At 33.3% G+C, this 23,171-nt stretch overlaps 2 protein-coding genes across 4 annotated transcripts in view; one reads left to right on the top strand and one right to left on the bottom strand.

The window, feature by feature from the left end:
- LOC134686800 (tyrosine--tRNA ligase, cytoplasmic-like) overlaps positions 1–23,171 on the bottom strand; it is a 338,438-nt gene that overhangs the window by 26,607 nt on the left and 288,660 nt on the right. The window contains exon 1 of one of the 2 annotated variants that reach the window (XM_063546583.1): positions 6,270–6,374. The exons of the other annotated variant lie outside the window; for it this stretch is intronic. The gene's annotated coding sequence lies outside the window, so the exon portion shown is untranslated. Of the gene's footprint in view, positions 1–6,269; positions 6,375–23,171 lie in introns of those variants that run through there. 2 annotated transcript variants of the gene reach the window in all.
- Positions 1–23,171, top strand: part of LOC134686802 (1-acyl-sn-glycerol-3-phosphate acyltransferase delta-like) — a 43,993-nt gene that overhangs the window by 11,079 nt on the left and 9,743 nt on the right. For both annotated transcript variants that reach the window (XM_063546587.1, XM_063546585.1), the window contains exons 6-8: positions 3,846–3,948; positions 9,829–9,904; positions 20,705–20,903. In XM_063546587.1, the coding sequence (XP_063402657.1) occupies positions 3,846–3,948; positions 9,829–9,904; positions 20,705–20,903 (378 nt within the window). The remainder of the gene's footprint in view (positions 1–3,845; positions 3,949–9,828; positions 9,905–20,704; positions 20,904–23,171) is intronic.

The following is a 23,171-nucleotide window of genomic DNA, read 5'->3' on the forward strand; positions in this document are numbered from 1 at the left end:
CTTTCGAGTTTATCCGTCAACAGAAAAAAATCCTCAATTATACACGCCTTAATGACGTCATTTCCAGATAGAGGGGGTCGCCTGTATCCCTGCACTATTAATGTTCATCAAGCGTCATAGTGATCGTCATTGTGCAGGATAAACTAGAAAGAATGGTTGTTCTGTAGGTACTTAATGACAATTTCCTAATGACAGCAGTGCTGATTGTAAATTTTGAGAATTCAATTTGCGGAATAATTCGTACAATATTGAATTATAGTTTTCCAACCACTCGCTCAACATTGGAATGGAAGTGACGACGCCCCTAAACGCACAAATGGTGTTCACTAAAACCAGAGTTTTTGACAGAAATGCATCGAACTCAAAGTTGTCTATTGGCCCCAGATGTTTGGGTTGACTTTCAGTTTAATCAGCTCTATAACAATTGAATAAGGTTGTAGGTTTTCCAATATTTTGTCCTAAAGCATCACTGAAGTCAAATCCATGGTCAAAATCTGCTACAGTAAAATTGCACCAAATGTGTTGGGTCAATGTTTCTTTGGTGGACTGTTTTTCCCCAAGGCAATGATTAGCATAATAGCAGGTACTGGTAGGAAAATGCTGATTGTGTTTTATTCAAATAAACTTATGAAATTTCTTAATCATCGTAAAGGTTAGAAATGTATATGGCTCATGCATAACTCAGATTCCTTGTACAGGTTCAGCGTTAGGTTTGTCTTGTACAGGTTCAGCGTTAGGTCTGTCTTGTACAGGTTCAGCGTTAGGTCTGTCTTGTACAGGTTCAGCGTTAGGTCTGTCGTGTACAGGTTCAGCTTTAGGTCTGTCGTGTACAGGTTCAGCTGGAGGTCGGTCGTGTACAGGTTCAGCTGGAGGTCGGTCGTGTACAGGTTCAGCTGGAGGTCGGTCGTGTACAGGTTCAGCTGGAGGTCGGTCGTGTACAGGTTCAGCTGGAGGTCGGTCGTGTACAGGTTCAGCTGGAGGTCGGTCGTGTACAGGTTCAGCTGGAGGTCGGTCGTGTACAGGTTCAGCTGGAGGTCGGTCGTGTACAGGTTCAGCTGGAGGTCGGTCGTGTACAGGTTCAGCTGGAGGTCGGTCGTGTACAGGTTCAGCTGGAGGTCTGTCTTGTACAGGTTCAGCTTGAGGTTTGCCTTGTACAGGTTCAGCTTTATGTTTGCCCATTTTGGTTTTAGCATGTTTATTAGCTCTTCATCTTTTGTATTAGCTTTTTGTATTTTCTAATAGTTTGATCTGAAGAGGCATTGATTATTGAAATGCCCAATTGATGCAGTAAAATATGTACTACTAATAACTTAAAGTACATGATAATAAAAGTAGATCGGTGTGCTGAAATCTTCAAACAAGCTTACTGTGTCAAGATGTTTGTCCTGACCTTATGATGACATATAAGATAGAGTTATCACAACACCTTTATTATCAAGACACCCTGTTTGACCTATATATCAGAAGTTGTTCTGACCTTTCTTTAATTTATCTGACCTCAGATATCATAGATACTAAAAATAGTTTAAAAGTATAATGAAAATTTATAATGTTAAGGATAGAGTGACCTATTCAAGAATATGTAGGTTCACAATTTGTGACCTTGCAATTTTAATAGTACAAAATTCAAAATAAAACAATTGCCTTTATTTTAGCCCTTCAAACATTTTTTTGAATAATGCCATAATAATTTTATGCTTCATTTTAGAATATATATAAATATTTGTTCACCTCAACTATAGTTTTTTTATATTGTATGATTCTCTGTAAACTTGTATTTAGTTTTTTTTAGAGAATAAAGTATCTATCTATCTGTCTAATAAAGCATTATCAATATGATATACTAGCTACTGGGCGGCTGGTGACACAGTTGTTTTTCCTTTGTTCAAATGAAATAATAACATACACATGATAAGAATCAAGGTAGAATGAACAAAACTTTTGAAAGAATCAAATGAACTCCATAAGCAGAAATCAAGGATAAGGAGAGTCAATAGAGTAAGCCTCTTCTGATATTCTGCTTTGCATACATCACTGCCTTGAAAATCCACATGTAATTCGAATGTTCATAATAAGTAACCTACACAATCAACTCATTGATCAGACAGGTAATCTGCTTAAGGATGTCTGCTACTCTGCTTAACCCTTTCCTCAATGGAAATATTTTTTTTGCATACTTGATTCGCATAGAATTTTTAAACAAAATGCTGAAAATATGCTTTAAAGTATAAAAATGCATTGCGAAAAATTATTTTTTCATCAAATAAATTTAAGTCAGATATTCTTGTGACTATCCTTTTTTTATATTGGATATAAATTTGATAAAGTCTGATGCAGACATTTCGTAGTCATAGCGTTCAACTGAGGTACTACACAGGCGTTGAAAGGCGTCATAATGGAGAAAAGGGGGTGGGGCCAAAAGGCGTCTTAATGGAGGAAAGGGTTATATAAAAATAAGCTCTGTAACTGACTGCCATAAATTGAAATTTAACCAAAAATGGCTATTTTGAACTGCCGGTATGTGTTATATGATTCAATAATGATTGAATTGTGAAATGAAAAGTAGGGTTTTGCTGGCAAAATTTGTATTAACATGACACTGATAAAACTGTAAATATATATCGTCAATGCAATTTCCCATTGGAACTCCTTTTACAAATAAAACTGTACCACTTTTACTATGAAGTTTGGAAAATAATTATATCCTAGAATGGAAAGTTTATATGCACCATTACCGGTATGTTTTTTAAAGGTCTAAATATAGCACGTATAGGGCATATTTTCGATATTTATATGCCTGGAACTTTTAAGAGTTTAAACTTACACTAAAATTCTGTACTACCCCTACCTTGACTTAAAGTTTCCCACAGATTTCAATATGACTGATATGCATATGTATATTTACGGGTAACATTCCCAAGTTATGTATGTCTCTACAGGATGAAACATAGAGATCATAACTGGGAACCAGTACGTAAACAAATTTAATTATCTATGAATATTATATATATCCCCAAAAGAGGTGTGGTTTGAGAAACAGCTCTATTTACAAAAGGCAACCTGTAGTTCCATTAAAAATTCCTGCTAACCCATACTTTTCTTTTCATAATTTCATTTTCTTTTTTGAAAGTATATTTTTTCCTTAAATTTGAAAGAAAATTATGCAAATGTTTAATGAAGACAAATCTGGAGAATCCCCCTACCCCAAATTTGATTTTAAATGACTTAATTTCAAAAGTTCTGATGTACCCCTTTATTTTTTCTGTTTTTTTAGTCTCAGAACTCCTTTAAAGCAATGCCTCTATTCACAGCATACTTAGAAATGGTTTATATATAGATTTATGTAAATAGACCATTAGTTAACAACAATTCTTACCAAACAACTACATTCTGTACTAGACCTAGTACAAGATTAGGGATTTCTAATGAATATGATCACCCTCCCCTCTCAATGAATAATATTGTATTATGATTGTTCTTGAGAAACTGAAAGGGAGGCAACTGGTGTATAACTGTATATACACTAAAAACTCGATAAATGTACAGTGACGGATCCAGAAATTTTCATAAGTGGAGGCCCACTGACTACCTAAGAGGGGGCCGCTCTAGTCAGGCTTCAGTGATTCCCTTTAAAATCAACCAAATTTTACCTAGGAAAGGGGGGGACCTGGGATTTGTGAGCCCCTTTCCTCTTAAATCTGCCTCTGAAGAAGAGGGAGATTGCAATAGTTGAGGTAATAGTAAATATTTTATGAACAAGGATTTTACCCACGCAAATCCTAATCATCCATAACATTACATATTCCAACATTTTTTTATAAATACATATTTTTGTTTATTTACAGTAAATGCTGTGTATGACTGTACTATAGAATTTAAAGGTGATGTTGAGCCATCATTGATGAATGTATTAAGAGGGAAGAAAATTATTGGACATATGAGAATAAGGTAAGCTTGGTGAGAATAAGGTAAGCCTGACTGGAACAATGCATATGGGTACCATTAAAAAAGAAATTCAAATTAGGCTTATCTCTAAATTGATGTTTTGTCATTTGGATTTGTTCATACCAAGTTTTGGAAGATGAGATATTTTAAGTTTATCATTAAGAATGATTCCTCAACATCTTACAACCAAAAGACTTAGATTTTCTACATTTTTGAGAAGGGGTAAAAAATCTGAGAAATGTACAAAAAACAGATTTGTTGGTTATAAGGAATGGGGAGAGGGTCCTACTTTATAGCTCACCTGGCCCATAGGGCCTAGTGAGCTTTTCTCATCACTTGGCGTCCGTCGTCGTCTGTCGTTGTCCGTCGTCAATAACTTTTACAAAAATCTTCTCCTCTGAAACTACTGGGTCAAATTTAATCAAACTTGACCACTATCATCATTTGGGTATCTAGTTTATAAAATGTGTCCGTTGACCCTACCCACCCAACCAAGATGGCCACCATGGCTAAAAATAGAACTTAGGGGTAAAATGCAGTTCTAGAAGGGGTGGGGGCACTGCAATAAAAAATATGAGAAATGTACAAAAAACAGATTTGTTGGTTATAAGGAATGGGGAGAGGGTTCTACTTTATAGCTCACCTGGCCCATAGGGCCTAGTGAGCTTTTCTCATCACTTGGCGTCCGTCGTCGTCAATAACTTTTACAAAAATTTTCTCCTGAAACTACTGGGTCAAATTTAATCAAACTTGACCACTATCATCATTTGGGTATCTAGTTTATAAAATGTGTCCGTTGACCCTACCCACCCAACCAAGATGGCCACCATGGCTAAAAATAGAACTTAGGGGTAAAATGCAGTTTTTGGCTTATAACTCAGAAACCAAAGCATTTACAGCACATCTGACATGGGGTAAAATTGTCATCAGGTCAAGATCTATCTGCCCTGAAATTTTCAGATGAATCAGACAACCCGTTATTAGGTTGCTGCACTTGAACTGGTAATTTTAAGGAAATTTTGCCGTTTTTTGTTATTATCTTGAATATTATTATAGATAGAGATAAACTGTAAACAGCAATAATGTTCAGCAAAGTAAGATTTACAATTAAGTCAACATGACCAAAATGGATAGTTGACCCCTTTAGGAGTAATTGCCCTTTTTAGTCAATTTTTAACCATTTTTGGTAAATCTTAGTAATCTTTTAGAAAAATCTTCTCTTCTGAAACAACTGGGCCAAATTAAACCAAACTTAAACCTAAACCAAAAACTGTAAACAGCAATAATGTACAGCAAAGTAAGACCTAAAAATAACTCAACATGAACAAAATGGTCAATTGACCTCCTAAGGAGTTATTGCCCTTTATAGTCAATTTTTAACAATTTTCACTAACATTTTCCACTGAAACTACTGGGCCAAGTTCATTATAGATAGAGATAATTGTAAGCAGCAAGAATGTTTAGTAAAGTAAGATCTACAAACACATCACCATCACCAAAACACAATTTTGTCATGAATCCATCTGTGTCCTTTGTTTAATTTTCACATAGACCAAGGTGAGCGACACAGGCTCTTTAGAACCTCTAGTTTACATTTTTAATGACTTATAAGATATAATTACATATCAGTTGGTATTATTTACTGATATTATGCTTTGGATGCATTAAATTAATTACATGTTCTTTTTCATTTTTTACAGCACTTGGTCGATACCTCTGCTGGTGGACTTTTAGTCCCCAAGGGTATCATCAGTTCAGTAATCAGTACTTGGTTACTAACTTGATTTATAACAAATGTTTTTTTAAAATTGTCCATTTATAAATTATTCATTTTAAAGAAATTGAGGTTTCAACCCCCTCAGGTGAAGTTGACCTCAAATGAATTTGACTATTTTTATGAACTTTTTCGTTTCTTATACATCCTTGACATTCAAATATTTCTTGAGCCTATCAGAAGAGATACGCTAAATAAATAGCGTGTTGTTTTCATTTTTTACTGCAGAATAATATTACTTTGTCTTTCACAATTGTATTTTGCCATTAAGTTCTGTAACACCTATTTTCAGTAGAAAAAATACTAAGCTTTACGGCATCTAATTAATCTCACTAAACTAAAAAAATACAATGGCCCTTGTCTCAAATTTATCTGAACCTGGTAGTTAGTATTTCTTTGTTTTTTAAAATATGTTTTCTTTATTTTATTGCGTTTCAAATCTTTAAAAATCTGGAAGAAACAAGACATTTATTCCTGATTTCAAATTTACTTAGTTTTTCAAGATCAGTTTTTTAATCAGATAAATCAATCTACAAGTAATAGTACTTACATTTATGTAGTTTTATCCTTTAGACCAATATTGGTATATATTTTATTTGTACATACACCATTACATGTACATACTGTTATTGTACAAGATCTGTCATCATTAATTGATAATGATCAATAGATTAGAATACAATCTTGTATAATATTATTATGCAGCATGTTACATACACACAAAAATGAACACTATAATATCCCTTTAGGCAACTTGTCTTCCTTCTAATAATCCATTCAAAAGGTCTGTATGGATATAGTATGATTATTCTTGATTGCATACTTATAAATTATAATTATATTTAATGGCAAACATTGGTTTTAGGCTTTTGAAAATGTATATCTAAGTTTTAAGTCTTAAGTACAACACTCAAATATGTGTGAAATAAAATTAAGAACTAAGCCCATTGAACTCGTAGACTTAAGTAAGATATTTCAAAGGAAGAATGGTTAATGCCAAATACTTTATGACCCCACAGGACCCCACCGTATGATATTGGGGCATTAAGTTTTACACTTGACTTTCTGTCTCTCCGTCTTTCCATTCTCACATTTTTGTTTGTTTAAAGTTTTAGTAGGGTTATCTGCTCTTTGTCGGGTTGTTGTTGCTTTGACATATTCCCCATTTTCATTCTCAATTTTACACTAGTCATTTTGGGGCCCTATATACAAAGCTTGCTGTTTGTGTAAGCCAAGGGTCTTTTTTGAAACCACACTTTGACCTATAATGGTTTACTTTTACATATATATATATATATATGTTCCAGACCGTATGAGTATTTGGACCATATGTGTATTATCTGGACCGTATACATATACTCATACAGTCAGACTGTATGAGTATAGGCATACCACTGCTGACCATACATGTTTTGGGATCATATGGGTTAAATTTAAACTTAAACAAATATTTATCAAAATCCTTATTATTATTTATACAAATGGTTATTATTACAATAAGATGGATAAAGTGAATAAGTGAACAATTGAAATTGAATACTGTGGATTCATTTTTATTCGTGGTTTACCAATTTTCATTGGTTTCGTGGGTCACAGTGAACCAAGAATTTAAGAATTCAACGAAGAATAATCCCGAGAAATGTGTATGGAGTCGAATGTTTATTTCCGGTTATGTTATGCAGTTCTTGTATATAGTGTTGACTAGGGATAAACATTGTAACATAGCACATGTTTTTTATTGAAAGAAGATACAAGTATTTCGATTCAATCTATAATAAATATATCGAATATCAGTGATAATTTACTTTTTAAAATTGATTAAAACTGTTCATAGAAAATAACTGCAAGTTGTTAATTACCGTGTCATAGTTTGGTTTACCACTGATTAAAAATCAATAGGATTGAGTACGGGGATATTGCATATTATGACAGCAACATTTATTTTCACACCTTATACTTATACCACTGTTTATTATATTGTGATTAGGGAAATGAGCTTTCAATCATTAAGTTTTGAATGCCTTATAGAATTCAGACAGGAATTTATAAATTGTAAAACAAACAAATAATTAGTTGTCTCTGTCCATTATTGTAATCGAAGTTATCAATGAACACTTGAACCTAGAATGACCATGTGAGGATTTTGACAATTCAAAACTTGTTCAATTAATTCCTTCTTTCTTTGTTTTGTTTTATTATTGATCAAACCAAGGAGGTTATATAATCTGCTAAATCAAAAAGAAATCCACGAATGACGCATTTAATTTTTTGTTGTTGTAATCAGCGATCCATGATACGTATACCACCAAACGTCTTTTTTTCTCTATCCATGAAAATTGATGCCCACTAAAATAAATTAATCCACAGTATTTGTTTATCTGTGAATCCTTTTGTGTTACTCTGGCCCAAGGTGACACATGCTTCCACAAAGAACGTCATATTTTTATTACTTTTCATGCATGTGTTTTTATGCAAGTTTTTTCATGCATGTTCCTTTGCATGTGCATTTTTTTGTAAAGTTCCTAAATATTCTTCAACAATTGTCCTCCCACATTATATTTACTTCTGATAATTTCAATGAGCATACTTGTCTGAAATTGATGTATTACTGACATGCTTGATAGAGGAGATTAACATATTAAATAAGTGTGATTTGTTTAAAATTCAAAATATTAAGTTTTTATTTCAATTACTATAATTGAAATTTTTATATATTCATTTGAGATATAAGTTATTTTGATCTGTTATATACATTTGTATGTAATAAACTTGACCAACTTCTTAATATTAGTCAGATCGTACGTGTACGGTCCAAATACTCATACAGTCTGGAACATATATATTGTGACTAGGATGGAGAGTTGTCTCATTCACAATCATGCCACATGTTCTTATATTTATAAATGTAATCGATGATTACATCATAATTTATGATCAAATCAATTAAATCATGATTACAGATTTTTGTCTTGCTTGACAGAGTAAAAAAGCGAGACATAGGTATGCTGTTTCTGGTGTAGGCATTGACGGCTGCGTCAACAATGTATTATTTTGTGATTAGGTCAAGCTTATTTTGAACCATTGGAAGTAGGTCAATGATACTTGGTATTCAGTTGTATAAGCATTGGCACATCTCATTTCCATGGATTTATTTTACCCTCCTGCTCAGTTATGGCTAATTGACTTTGAAATTTTGCTTAGTTTACATGCATTAGTTAGTGTTTAGGTTTGTTTAAATGTTTAAATAGAACTACTTATGATAAGTCAATGGTATTTTGTATGGAGATTGTTTAGACATGTACCTTTAGTCATAATTCATTGACTTTGAATATTTGCTAAACTTACATGTTGCTATTTTTATGCCCCACCTACGATAGTAGAGGGGCATTATGTTTTCTGGTCTGTGCGTCCGTTCGTCTGTTCATCCATCCGTCGTCTGTCCGTCTGTTCATCCATCTGTTCGTCCGTCCGTCTGTTCATCCATCTGTTCGTCCGTCCGTCTGTTCATCCATCTGTTCGTCCGTCTGTCTGTCTGTTCGTCCGTCTGTCCCACTTCAGGTTAAAGTTTTTAGTTTTTGATGAAGTTGAAGTCCGATCAACTTGAAACTTAGTATACATATGCCCTATGATATGATCTTTCTAATTTAAATGCCAAATTAGAGAATTTATTCCAATTTTAAGGTTCACTGAACATAGAAAATGATAGTGCAAATTTCAGGTTAAAGTTTTTGGTCAAGGTAGTTTTTGATAAAGTAGAAGTCCAATCAACTTGAAACTTAGTATACATGTTCCCTTTGATAAGATCATTTTAATTTTGATGCCAAATTAGAGAATTTATTCCAATTTCACGGTCCACTAAACATAGAAAATGATAGTGCGAGTGGGGCATCCGTGTACTGTGGACACATTCTTGTTTATTTCAACATTTGCATTATAGAGATTACAAAAAAGAGAGACATATCTCTGTGATAACAGTTTAGTTTTGATTACTTGAAAAATTTAATCAGTTACAATCTATTACAGAATATGATTACCCCATCCTGCTTGCTAATTATGTTGAATTCTTTACTCCATATACTAAACTTGATTTTTTATTGTTTTATTTTAAGGCGACATGAGATAAATAACCTGCCAGATTCAGAAGAAGATTTAGGAGTATGGTTACGTGATTTATTTAAAGAAAAGGTCTGTATAATAAATGTACTGTTTCATTTATAGGGCTCTGTCAGATTTTGAGATAAGTTTTTGTATATTGATATATTCTTTATAGATTTTGTTTTGTTTGAATTACAATAATTTTTAATTTCAAACATTAATTTTTGTCGAGCTTGCAACTTTTGTTTCGGCGGCTACAGTGGCACGGGTAAGGTGGCACAGCGGCAGTGTTAGCTTACTTCTTAAAAGCTTTATATTTTAGAAGGTGGAATACCTGGATGCTTCATACTTTGTATATAGATGCCTCATGTTACCAAGTTTCCATCAGTCACATGTCCAATGTCCTTGACCTCAATTTTCATTGTTCAGTGACTACTTGAAAAAAAAGTTTTTTTGATGTGAAATTTTCTCTTATTGTTTGTGATATGATAACTATATTTGGTATGTGCATCCTTGCAAGGTCCTCATGTCCGTCATACAGTTTTCACTTAACCTTGACCTCATTTGATGGACCAGTGAACAAGGTTAAGTTTTGGTGGTCAAGTCCATATCTCAGATACTATAAGCAATAGGTCTAGTATATTCGATGTATGGAAGGACTGTAAGGTGTACATGTCCAACTGGCAGGTGTCATTTGACCTTGACCTCATTTTCATGGTTCAGTGGTTATAGTTAAGTTTTTGCATTTTTCTTTGTTTTTCATATACTGTATGCAATAGGTCTACTATATTTGGTGTATGGAATGATTGTAAGGTGTACATGTCTCACTGGTATGTGTCATCTTACGTTGACCTCATTTTCATGGTTCAGTGGTCAAATTTAAGTTTTTCAGTTTTGGTCCTTTTTATCTTATACTATATATGAAATAAGTCAACTATATTTGGTGTATGGAAATATTTTATGATCTATATGTCAGTCGCTCAAATTGAATTTGACCTTCACCTCATTTTTATGGTTCATTGCTCATTGTTAAGTTTTTGTGTTTTGGTCCGGGTTTTTTTAAAACTTTAAGCAATAGGTCAACTTTACACATGGAAAAAAGTATTGCAACACCTTGATTTTTCAAACTTGAAAAATCAACCTCTTTTTTTGGATGAAATATAATAAAATATGTGTATAATATTATTGAAACATAGTTTATGATAACATTGGCTTTGAAACAAACAAAAAATGTTTAAAAAAAAATTATTTATATAACCACAATTTTAATAACAAAATGACGTGTTTTTTTGTACAAAAAAATGCATTTTACAACTTTTACTGTAGTCGAACTTTACAATGTCAGACATTTTTAAATTAATCTTCAGTTGACTGTTCACATCATGGTTGATCGTTATATGCCAAAGAATTAGACCTTTGTGCGCAGCCTCCATTCAAACGGATAACCGCATCTTAACGTCTTCTGATTCCTGCCATAAATCGACTAATTTGTTGCTAAGGTAGCAGTAACGGTTTCTGATGAAGGGCATTGTTTATTTCATGATGATTTTGAACTGGGGTGTCCTTTAACAGACTTTCAGCCCAATAATGTCCCATATATGCTCAATATGGTTCAAAGTCTGGCTACGATCGGGCCAATGAAGATGAACCAAATTCAGTTTAAACATTGGATCTTCCTCCACAATGCTAATTTCCAACTTTGGAGAGCTCTGCACTACATTAGATACAGAAAAGTGTGTGTCTGTTCGTTGGCAAAGATCTCTGAAATGGTTTTATCCCACGATAACCAGAAGCGATGAGTTGATCTCCAACAGTTCTTGTTAATAGGCTCCTGTATGGCCACCACTCTCTTTTTAGGATTGTCTTGTATGTAATGGGTTTCCTTCTGACCAACCTTCATTATGCTTGATTTTCTCTAGCAAATGGTATAGGGGGTCTTCATAATCTCGGAAGGTCTTTAACAGCGTTTATTGCCTGATTTTTATTCTCAAAACGACTTATAGTGGAATGGTGATGACCAACAATACGTGCAGTTGTTACAGCGACATCCCTGCTTCTCTTATGCTGATAATCTGCCATCTTGCTGCAGTTAAGAGTTGTCAAGGACCCATTACAAGGTGTCAATCACATAACTTTAAAAACTTGGTTATTTAAAGTGTTGAAAACCATGAGGGTAAAAACATCTGTTTTGCTGTTTACGGGTACAGTAGCTGCATGTGCAGATAAAAACTTATCGAGTCTATATTTATTGATTAAACTCAGGTGATACTTAAATAATGTTTAACTAGTTCTATTTTACCAAATTATATCACAAAAAAATAAGGAGTGTTTTTTTAATTTCAATTTCAATTTGGTGTTGCAATACTTTTTTCCATGTGTATATATATTTGTTGTATGGAAGAATTGTTAGCTGTACGTGTGTCTGGCATGGTTCTTCTCACCTTGTCCTCATTTTCATGGTTCAGTTGTCAATTTTTAGTTTTCTGGGTTAATGTTAAGTTATGTTTAAATTGTAATAAAGCTTTATATAAAGGACTATCAACATAATATCAATGATAAGCAAAGAAGGCGAGACATTTCAGCGTGTGCTCTCTTGTTATTTGTTCATGTTTTCCCATAGACTAACATAAATTAAGTACAAATATTAGTGTAAATAGTTTTTAGAACACTATTCCTAAAAGTGTCAGTTGTGTAAAACAGAATTAAGTACTATAAGCCTATTGAATTTGTAGACTGGTCATATGATATTTCAAAGGAACAACTGTTTATGCCAAGTATTCTTTTTTTCGATTTTGGCACTCTGAACTGTAGTATCCAAAAAAAAAATGATTTCAACAAAATAAAACTTGATTTTAATAGCCTTTTAAAACCTATGTTGTGGAAAAATATAAATCACTAATATTTTATAACTGGTAAAATAGACTACAGGTAGAAACATTGTGTTATGCCTAAGCCAAGGACAATTGGGTCACAAAGAGTGACCCTTTACAATTTGTCCTTTCTGCACTTTTACTCAAGTTTTCCACATCCATATTTTATGAAACTCATACATATTGCTATTGAACCAAAATTCGTAGAAAGAGTTAGAATTTGGGAAGTGTGTCACTAAATGCTTTAGAGTTATGGCCCTCAATAAGTAACAAAGCTATGAATTGTTTGTTTCAACAATGTGACTTAAGTTTGTCTCAATCCAAATTTTAAGAACCTCATACACAATGCTGAAAACCACAATTCGCAGACAGAGTTTGGGCAGTGAGTCTTTTACAGCTCTAGAGTTATGTCCTATTTAACTAGGAAAAATTGCAAAGTCTTTTACATAAACTAATTGAATTGCAACACTCAAGAATACTTAAGCAATACTATCTTCTGTGGATTATTATAATCGTTAGATACCAAGTTCCGAGGATATCGTGAGTACAGATGAACCACCAAATTAAGTATTCAACATAAAAAAAAATCCTATAAGGTTCTATACAGATTTTGGTAAAACCATGAAATCAAATATCCATGAAAATGCAAGTTTTGTTCAATCAACGAAAATTGGTAACCAAGAAAATAAATGAATCCACAGTATAAGTTTTTACGCCCCAACCGTAGTGGAGGGAGTATTAAGTTTTACCCTTGTCAGTTGGGGTTTCACTGTATTATAAATATATATCATGAAAAAAGAGAATTTGCTTTGAAGTATACACATGTCAAAACAGGTAAAAGTAGTGAAATCATAGCGAATTGGGATCATTCAAATTACCACACCAATAAATAAAATTTAAGAAAGTGTGTGAAAAATTGTTATACAGGAACTTCTTGAGATTCTGTCCCAAGTTTCATCATATTTGATATACTAAAATATTACTAGAAACAGATGGTTTTGGTTTCAAATCCTCTGTTTGAATTAGAAAAACAATTCAATCAAGACTGGGAATTTTTTTTGACATTAATAAACAGCATCTTTATAACAATTAGATATTATATTAATCATCACGAACATGAGTGTTTAAGGAAACAAAAAGAAATAAAATTAAGGCAAAAATATTAAATCGCAGGAAATAGTAAGCAGGAAATTTTTTAATTGTGACTCAATTTGAAACAATACAAATATAAATTGTAAAAGGAAACTAACAATTTTCCAACCATTAATTATTAATCTTAGTTTTAAGTTTTAAAACCAAGATTTGTATCATGTAATCTCGGAAAACAGGAAACCGAAAATTTTGTTAATTTTTATGAAAAAGTGGATATAATTAAAATCACTTATGACAAGCTTAGACGTCTATAATATTTACTGAAAAAGTCAAATCACTCATTACAAAGAATCTCTATGATATATATGTAAGACTCAGATCGACGACCTCAGACCTGTCTCTAATCGACGTCCGTTCCTTAAATCGATGTCCAAATCTGACGTCACAATAAAATATTCTTCCAAATTGACGGCCAATATTATGCCTATCTAATCGACGTCTATTTTTTGGCTTCTCTAATCGATGGCCAATTTTTAGCTTTTCTAATGAATGTCTGTTTTGGACACAGAATACGAAATAGACCAGAACCAACAGAAGCTGAAACCTTTAGACCTTTAAACATATTATGTGTGACAAATATGATCTATTCCAAAAAATATATTTTTTAATTCATAACATACTAGAATAAATATGTAAACAGGTTGTGAGCACTTAACCTAAAACAGTTGGGAAATAGCACAACATAAACACATAATGCCAATTTCTTGTGGATATGTTTCAATCCAGGTTTTAAACTCAGAAATTTGTGGAAAAATATCTTACAGAGTCGGAATTATAATATGGAATTAAAAAAAACAAATTGGCTGTACTTCTTTATTTTGTCTATTGTTGAAGATTGAATAATGCCCTCTTTATGTCGTTTCACTTTCGGTTTCCATGTCCTTAGGTTGCTTTCTCCTTGACATACACTTACATGCATGTCATTTATTAACATGAATATGAATGACACACTTCTATGTAGATCTATTCGATAAACTTTTAATCAAGATAAATTTTAATATGCATGATACCTATTTCGAGTTGAAAAAAATCTATATGGAAAGTATGTATTAATGTTTGAACCTTACAAAACATGTAAATGTATAAGTGTAAACAACTTATTTAAAAAAGAAGATGTGGTTTGATTGCCTATGAGACAACTCTCTACAAGAGACCAACATGACAGAAAATAACAACTATATGTCACCATACAGCCTTCAACAATGAGCAAAGTTCATATTGCATAGTCAGCTATCTAATTCCCCGAAATGACATTGTAAAACAATTCAAACGACAAGAAAAGGCCTTATTTATGTCTATTAATTTATTATTTATTGATATTAAACATCGATTAACGACGACTACAATCAATCGGCATAGTTTTGGCAATACATCCCGTCAAATTGGACGTAGATTAGAGTATCAAAATATAAGACGTCAATTTGAGAATGTGACATCAGAATTGGATGTCGATTTGAGAATGTGACATCAGAATTGGACGTCGATTTGAGAAACGGACGTCGATTATAGGAACGGACATCGATTAGAGGACGGTCGTTGATCTGAGTCTAACATATATACTGAAAAAGTAGAAATATTTAAAATCACATATATACCTCAATTGAAAGATTCCTTTAAAAAAAACTGTCCCAAAATTGAGAAGAAAATAAATTGCATACATGTACATTTTTTATCATGATTTTGTTAAAACCTCTTATAAATTAAGATATGATTAAAACCCTTAATTTCTTAAAACTATGTCTACATTGTGGGTCTCATTTGGGTCTAAGCGTGATGCGGGATTGCTGATTTTTTGCAAGCGTGACACGTGAAAGTCAAACTATTGTGTCGTGAAAACGGGAAATGAGGTCTAATGGGAGCTGGGAAATGACAAAAAAAAATAGAATTTCTTACAAACATAGTGTAAGCGGGATACGGGAATCTGACAAAACAGTAAGCAGGATCAGGGATCCGAACCCCCCAATGAGACCCCCTACATTGTCCCAGAGCCTTAAATGAAATCTGGCATGGGATAATTTGAACTGTATTAGTTTTGCTATTTCACAGATTATAGCTGGTAAATTCAATAAAAAGGGGTGGTTAGATATCTTTGAGGTATAAAACCACTTATTTATAGCCCATTTCTTTCGATGCTAAATTCTAAAATTACAAGCACCAATGGCTTCTTTATCTTAAGTTCAAATAAAGTGGCAGTTATTTCATGTAAAACTGTACCTTATATATCCTAACTTGTGCTAAAAAAATCAACATACCTCTAATTGCATATTAGAGCATATTGGTTCCTTGAAGTTTGATAGTACAAAAACAGGATCTGAACAACAGGCCAAATAAGCCCACCTATTAAAATTTCATATACTCTATGTTATTCGCATAAAACTTTCAAAAAGGTTTTTACAGTGAACCCAAGTCCTCAAGCTTTCATTTGATACTAAAGCTACCTAAATATTCCCACTATTGACAAAGATACAGCTATGTTTACGAACTATTTGTATAAAATATGTACTACTTTCTTTATGAAACTCATACATATTGCTATTGAACCAAAATTCGTAGAAAGAGTTAGAATTTGGGAAGTGTGTCACTAAATGCTTTAGAGTTATGGCCCTCAATAAGTAACAAAGCTATGAATTGTTTGTTTCAACAATGTGACTTAAGTTTGTCTCAATCCAAATTTTAAGAACCTCATACACAATGCTGAAAACCACAATTCGCAGACAGAGTTTGGGCAGTGAGTCTTTTACAGCTCTAGAGTTATGTCCTATTTAACTAGGAAAAATTGCAAAGTCTTTTACATAAACTAATTGAATTGCAACACTCAAGAATACTTAAGCAATACTATCTTCTGTGGATTATTATAATCGTTAGATACCAAGTTCCGAGGATATCGTGAGTACAGATGAACCACCAAATTAAGTATTCAACATAAAAAAAAATCCTATAAGGTTCTATACAGATTTTGGTAAAACCATGAAATCAAATATCCATGAAAATGCAAGTTTTGTTCAATCAACGAAAATTGGTAACCAAGAAAATAAATGAATCCACAGTATAAGTTTTTACGCCCCAACCGTAGTGGAGGGAGTATTAAGTTTTACCCTTGTCAGTTGGGGTTTCACTGTATTATAAATATATATCATGAAAAAAGAGAATTTGCTTTGAAGTATACACATGTCAAAACAGGTAAAAGTAGTGAAATCATAGCGAATTGGGATCATTCAAATTACCACACCAATAAATAAAATTTAAGAAAGTGTGTGAAAAATTGTTATACAGGAACTTCTTGAGATTCTGTCCCAAGTTTCATCATATTTGATATACTAAAATATTACTAGAAACAGATGGTTTTGGTTTCAAATCCTCTGTTTGAATTAGAAAAACAATTCAATCAAGACTGGGAATTTTTTTTGACATTAATAAACAGCATCTTTATAACAATTAGATATTATATTAATCATCACGAACATGAGTGTTTAAGGAAACAAAAAGAAATAAAATTAAGGCAAAAATATTAAATCGCAGGAAATAGTAAGCAGGAAATTTTTTAATTGTGACTCAATTTGAAACAATACAAATATAAATTGTAAAAGGAAACTAACAATTTTCCAACCATTAATTATTAATCTTAGTTTTAAGTTTTAAAACCAAGATTTGTATCATGTAATCTCGGAAAACAGGAAACCGAAAATTTTGTTAATTTTTATGAAAAAGTGGATATAATTAAAATCACTTATGACAAGCTTAGACGTCTATAATATTTACTGAAAAAGTCAAATCACTCATTACAAAGAATCTCTATGATATATATGTAAGACTCAGATCGACGACCTCAGACCTGTCTCTAATCGACGTCCGTTCCTTAAATCGATGTCCAAATCTGACGTCACAATAAAATATTCTTCCAAATTGACGGCCAATATTATGCCTATCTAATCGACGTCTATTTTTTGGCTTCTCTAATCGATGGCCAATTTTTAGCTTTTCTAATGAATGTCTGTTTTGGACACAGAATACGAAATAGACCAGAACCAACAGAAGCTGAAACCTTTAGACCTTTAAACATATTATGTGTGACAAATATGATCTATTCCAAAAAATATATTTTTTAATTCATAACATACTAGAATAAATATGTAAACAGGTTGTGAGCACTTAACCTAAAACAGTTGGGAAATAGCACAACATAAACACATAATGCCAATTTCTTGTGGATATGTTTCAATCCAGGTTTTAAACTCAGAAATTTGTGGAAAAATATCTTACAGAGTCGGAATTATAATATGGAATTAAAAAAAACAAATTGGCTGTACTTCTTTATTTTGTCTATTGTTGAAGATTGAATAATGCCCTCTTTATGTCGTTTCACTTTCGGTTTCCATGTCCTTAGGTTGCTTTCTCCTTGACATACACTTACATGCATGTCATTTATTAACATGAATATGAATGACACACTTCTATGTAGATCTATTCGATAAACTTTTAATCAAGATAAATTTTAATATGCATGATACCTATTTCGAGTTGAAAAAAATCTATATGGAAAGTATGTATTAATGTTTGAACCTTACAAAACATGTAAATGTATAAGTGTAAACAACTTATTTAAAAAAGAAGATGTGGTTTGATTGCCTATGAGACAACTCTCTACAAGAGACCAACATGACAGAAAATAACAACTATATGTCACCATACAGCCTTCAACAATGAGCAAAGTTCATATTGCATAGTCAGCTATCTAATTCCCCGAAATGACATTGTAAAACAATTCAAACGACAAGAAAAGGCCTTATTTATGTCTATTAATTTATTATTTATTGATATTAAACATCGATTAACGACGACTACAATCAATCGGCATAGTTTTGGCAATACATCCCGTCAAATTGGACGTAGATTAGAGTATCAAAATATAAGACGTCAATTTGAGAATGTGACATCAGAATTGGATGTCGATTTGAGAATGTGACATCAGAATTGGACGTCGATTTGAGAAACGGACGTCGATTATAGGAACGGACATCGATTAGAGGACGGTCGTTGATCTGAGTCTAACATATATACTGAAAAAGTAGAAATATTTAAAATCACATATATACCTCAATTGAAAGATTCCTTTAAAAAAAACTGTCCCAAAATTGAGAAGAAAATAAATTGCATACATGTACATTTTTTATCATGATTTTGTTAAAACCTCTTATAAATTAAGATATGATTAAAACCCTTAATTTCTTAAAACTATGTCTACATTGTGGGTCTCATTTGGGTCTAAGCGTGATGCGGGATTGCTGATTTTTTGCAAGCGTGACACGTGAAAGTCAAACTATTGTGTCGTGAAAACGGGAAATGAGGTCTAATGGGAGCTGGGAAATGACAAAAAAAAATAGAATTTCTTACAAACATAGTGTAAGCGGGATACGGGAATCTGACAAAACAGTAAGCAGGATCAGGGATCCGAACCCCCCAATGAGACCCCCTACATTGTCCCAGAGCCTTAAATGAAATCTGGCATGGGATAATTTGAACTGTATTAGTTTTGCTATTTCACAGATTATAGCTGGTAAATTCAATAAAAAGGGGTGGTTAGATATCTTTGAGGTATAAAACCACTTATTTATAGCCCATTTCTTTCGATGCTAAATTCTAAAATTACAAGCACCAATGGCTTCTTTATCTTAAGTTCAAATAAAGTGGCAGTTATTTCATGTAAAACTGTACCTTATATATCCTAACTTGTGCTAAAAAAATCAACATACCTCTAATTGCATATTAGAGCATATTGGTTCCTTGAAGTTTGATAGTACAAAAACAGGATCTGAACAACAGGCCAAATAAGCCCACCTATTAAAATTTCATATACTCTATGTTATTCGCATAAAACTTTCAAAAAGGTTTTTACAGTGAACCCAAGTCCTCAAGCTTTCATTTGATACTAAAGCTACCTAAATATTCCCACTATTGACAAAGATACAGCTATGTTTACGAACTATTTGTATAAAATATGTACTACTTTCTTGCATGTTCTTACCGACTGGTCTGAATTAGTGGTTCTATACTTTAAGATAATCAGATTACTTATTTATAATAAGCATGTATATAAAAGTAAGATGATTTTTGTCTCGACTTGACAGAGTATGAAAGCGGGACATACATGTAGGTATTCTGTTTCCAGCGGTGTCAACAATGTTTTGGTTTGTGATTAAGTCTAGTTTATGGTGAACCACAAGTGGTAGGTCATTCATATTTGGTATGCAGTTGTATAAGCATCGGCATATCTCATTTCCATGAAGATTATTTTGCTCTGCCCCCTTAGTCATGGTCTATTGACTTTGAAACTTTTGCTTATTTTACATGTATTAGTTTGTAATGAGCTCAGTTTATGGGGAACCTTAAGTGGTAGGTCAATGATATTTGGTATGCAGTTGTGTAAGCATTGGCATATCTCATTTTCACGGGCATAATTTTGCTCTGCCCCCTTAGTCATGGTCTATTGACTTTGAAACTTTTACTTATTTTACATGTATTAGTTTGTGATTAGGTCAGTTTATGGGGAACAATTAGTGGTTCATTGACTTTGAATATTTTCATAACTTGTGTAAGATGTTAAAGTATATTTTCATAACTTGTGTAAGATGTTAAAGTATTACTATTTATTTCAACATTTGCATAATAAAAATTACAAAAAGGCTAGGCATGTCCCTGTGATAACAGTTTATTATTGACAACACTGTAAAACACAATCAAGTCACTATAACACAAACAGCCAAGTCACTGAAACAATATCAAGCAAGTCACTGTTACATATACAATCAACTCAATGTAACATAAACACATAGTTGATTAAGTTTCAAACTAAATTTTTATTCTTTTTCAGGATGAGTTAGTAGATGAATTTAAGAAGACAGGACAATTTGATCTTCCGGCTTATCATGTTCCTAGGAAATACAATAATTTATTGATATGGCTGGCATGGGCTATAGTAACATGTTTGCCATTGTTTTATTTCCTTGGACAAATATTTGTATCGGGAACTTTCCTACAACAAGTTTTCATAATTGGTTTCTTTTTGTTCAGTAAGTATTACTTTTCTATTCCTAACAATAGCTTATATGCTCACATCCTGTGTCAAGACAGCCACATGTATTAGTTATATCATTTTCTAAGATAAATAATTACTCCCAGAAACAGCTGACTTTATATACTAACTCTAATGAACAGCTGTTTAATTTACAAGATTTCAGTATTGTGTTCAGCTTTTTGTTTAATCTTAATTATCTCCATGTCCAATGTCCCATAAGGCCTCTACAGTTCAATGTTTCTGAAAGCTCATTTTAACTGAGTTATAAAAAAGAAGATGTGGCATGATTGCCAATGAGACAACTCTCCACAAGAGACAAAAATGACACAAGCATTAACAACTATAGGTCACCGAACAGCCTTTAACAATTAGCAAAGCCCATACCGCATAGTCAGCTATAAAAGTCCCTGATGAGACAATGTAAAACAAGAAAACTTATGGCCTTATTTATGTAAAAAAATGAACGAAAAACAAATAAGTAACACATAAACAAGCGACAACCACTGAATTACTGGCTTAGCCCAACGTCAAACATCCACTTCTCTAGGTTCACGTAGTTGGATGTAGTTGATTGTATTACCATGCTAACAGATGCATCTGTCAATATTTTCTTTCCTTAAATGTACATCACACAGTCATTTGATCAGCATTCCACTTTTCTAGCAAACATTAAATGTACATTCTTGAGCAGCTATTATTAAAGTAAAAAGATATCAAAGGTGAAATGAGAAAACTGCCATTGCAAAATAGTAAAAAGACAAATAGACCTCTGTGTTGAAGGCCGTACATTGACCTTTAATGGTTTACTTTTATAAATTTTTATTTGGATCGAGAGTTGTCTCATTGGCACTCACACCACATCTTCCTATATCTAAAAACAAATGTTCAAGACAAACTCCATGATACTAAAGATTGAGCAACACAAACTACACGAAAGGCATGAACAGATCTCTAGGTGTCTGGAGGTGTTGATAATTCCTACTCTATGAAAGACATACACAGATCTCTAGGTGTCTGGAGATATTGACAATTCCTACTCCACGAAAGGCATGAACAGATCTCTAGGTGTCTGGAGGTGTTGATAATTCCTACTCTATAAAAGGCATAAACAGATCTCTAGGTGCTTGGAGATGTTGACAATACCTACTCCACGATAGGCATAAACAGATCTCTAGGTGTCTGGAGATGTTGACAATACCTACTCCACGATAGGCATAAACAGATCTCTAGGTGTCTGGAGATGTTGACAATACCTACTCCACGGTAGGCATAAACAGATCCCTAAGTGTCTGGAGATGTTGACAATTCCTACTCCACGAAAGGCATAAACAGATCTCTAGGTGTCTGGAGATGTTGACAATACCTACTCCACGAAAGGCATAAACAGATCTCTAGGTGTCTGGAGATGTTGACAATACCTACTCCACGGTAGGCATAAACAGATCTCTAGTTGTCTGGAGATATTGACAATACCTACTCCACGATAGGCATACACAGATCTCTAGGTGTCTGGAGATGTTGACAATACCTACTCCACGGTAGGCATAAACAGATCTCTAAGTGTCTGGAGATGTTGACAATTCCTACTCCACGAAAGGCATAAACAGATCTCTAGGTGTCTGGAGATGTTGACAATACCTACTCCACGAAAGGCATAAACAGATCTCTAGGTGTCTGGAGGTGTTGACAATACCTACTCCACGGTAGGCATAAACAGATCTCTAAGTGTCTGGAGATGATGACAATTCCTACTCCACGAAAGGCATAAACAGATCTCTAGGTGTCTGGAGATGTTGACAATTCCTACTCCACGAAAGGCATAAACAGATCTCTAGGTGTCTGGAGATGTTGACAATACCTACTCCACGAAAGGCATAAACACATCTCTAGGTGTCTGGTGATGTTGACAATACCTACTCCACGAAAGATATAAACACATATCTAGGTGTCTGGTGATGTTGACAATTCCTACTCCACGAAAGGCATAAACATATCTCTAGGTGTCTAGAGATGTTGACAATTCCTACTCCACGAAAGGCATAAACAGATCTCTAGGTGTCTGGAGATGTTGACAATACCTACTCCACGAAAGGTATAAACACATCTCTAGGTGTCTGGTGATGTTGACAATACCTACTCCACGAAAGGCATAAACAGATCTCTAGGTGTCTGGAGATGTTGACAATTCCTACTCCACGAAAGGCATGAACAGATATCTAGGTGTCTGGAGATGTTGACAATACCCACTCCACGATAGGCATAA

Source organism: Mytilus trossulus, chromosome 10 (genome assembly GCF_036588685.1).
Source record: "Mytilus trossulus isolate FHL-02 chromosome 10, PNRI_Mtr1.1.1.hap1, whole genome shotgun sequence".
Lineage (NCBI taxonomy): Eukaryota > Metazoa > Mollusca > Bivalvia > Mytilida > Mytilidae > Mytilus > Mytilus trossulus.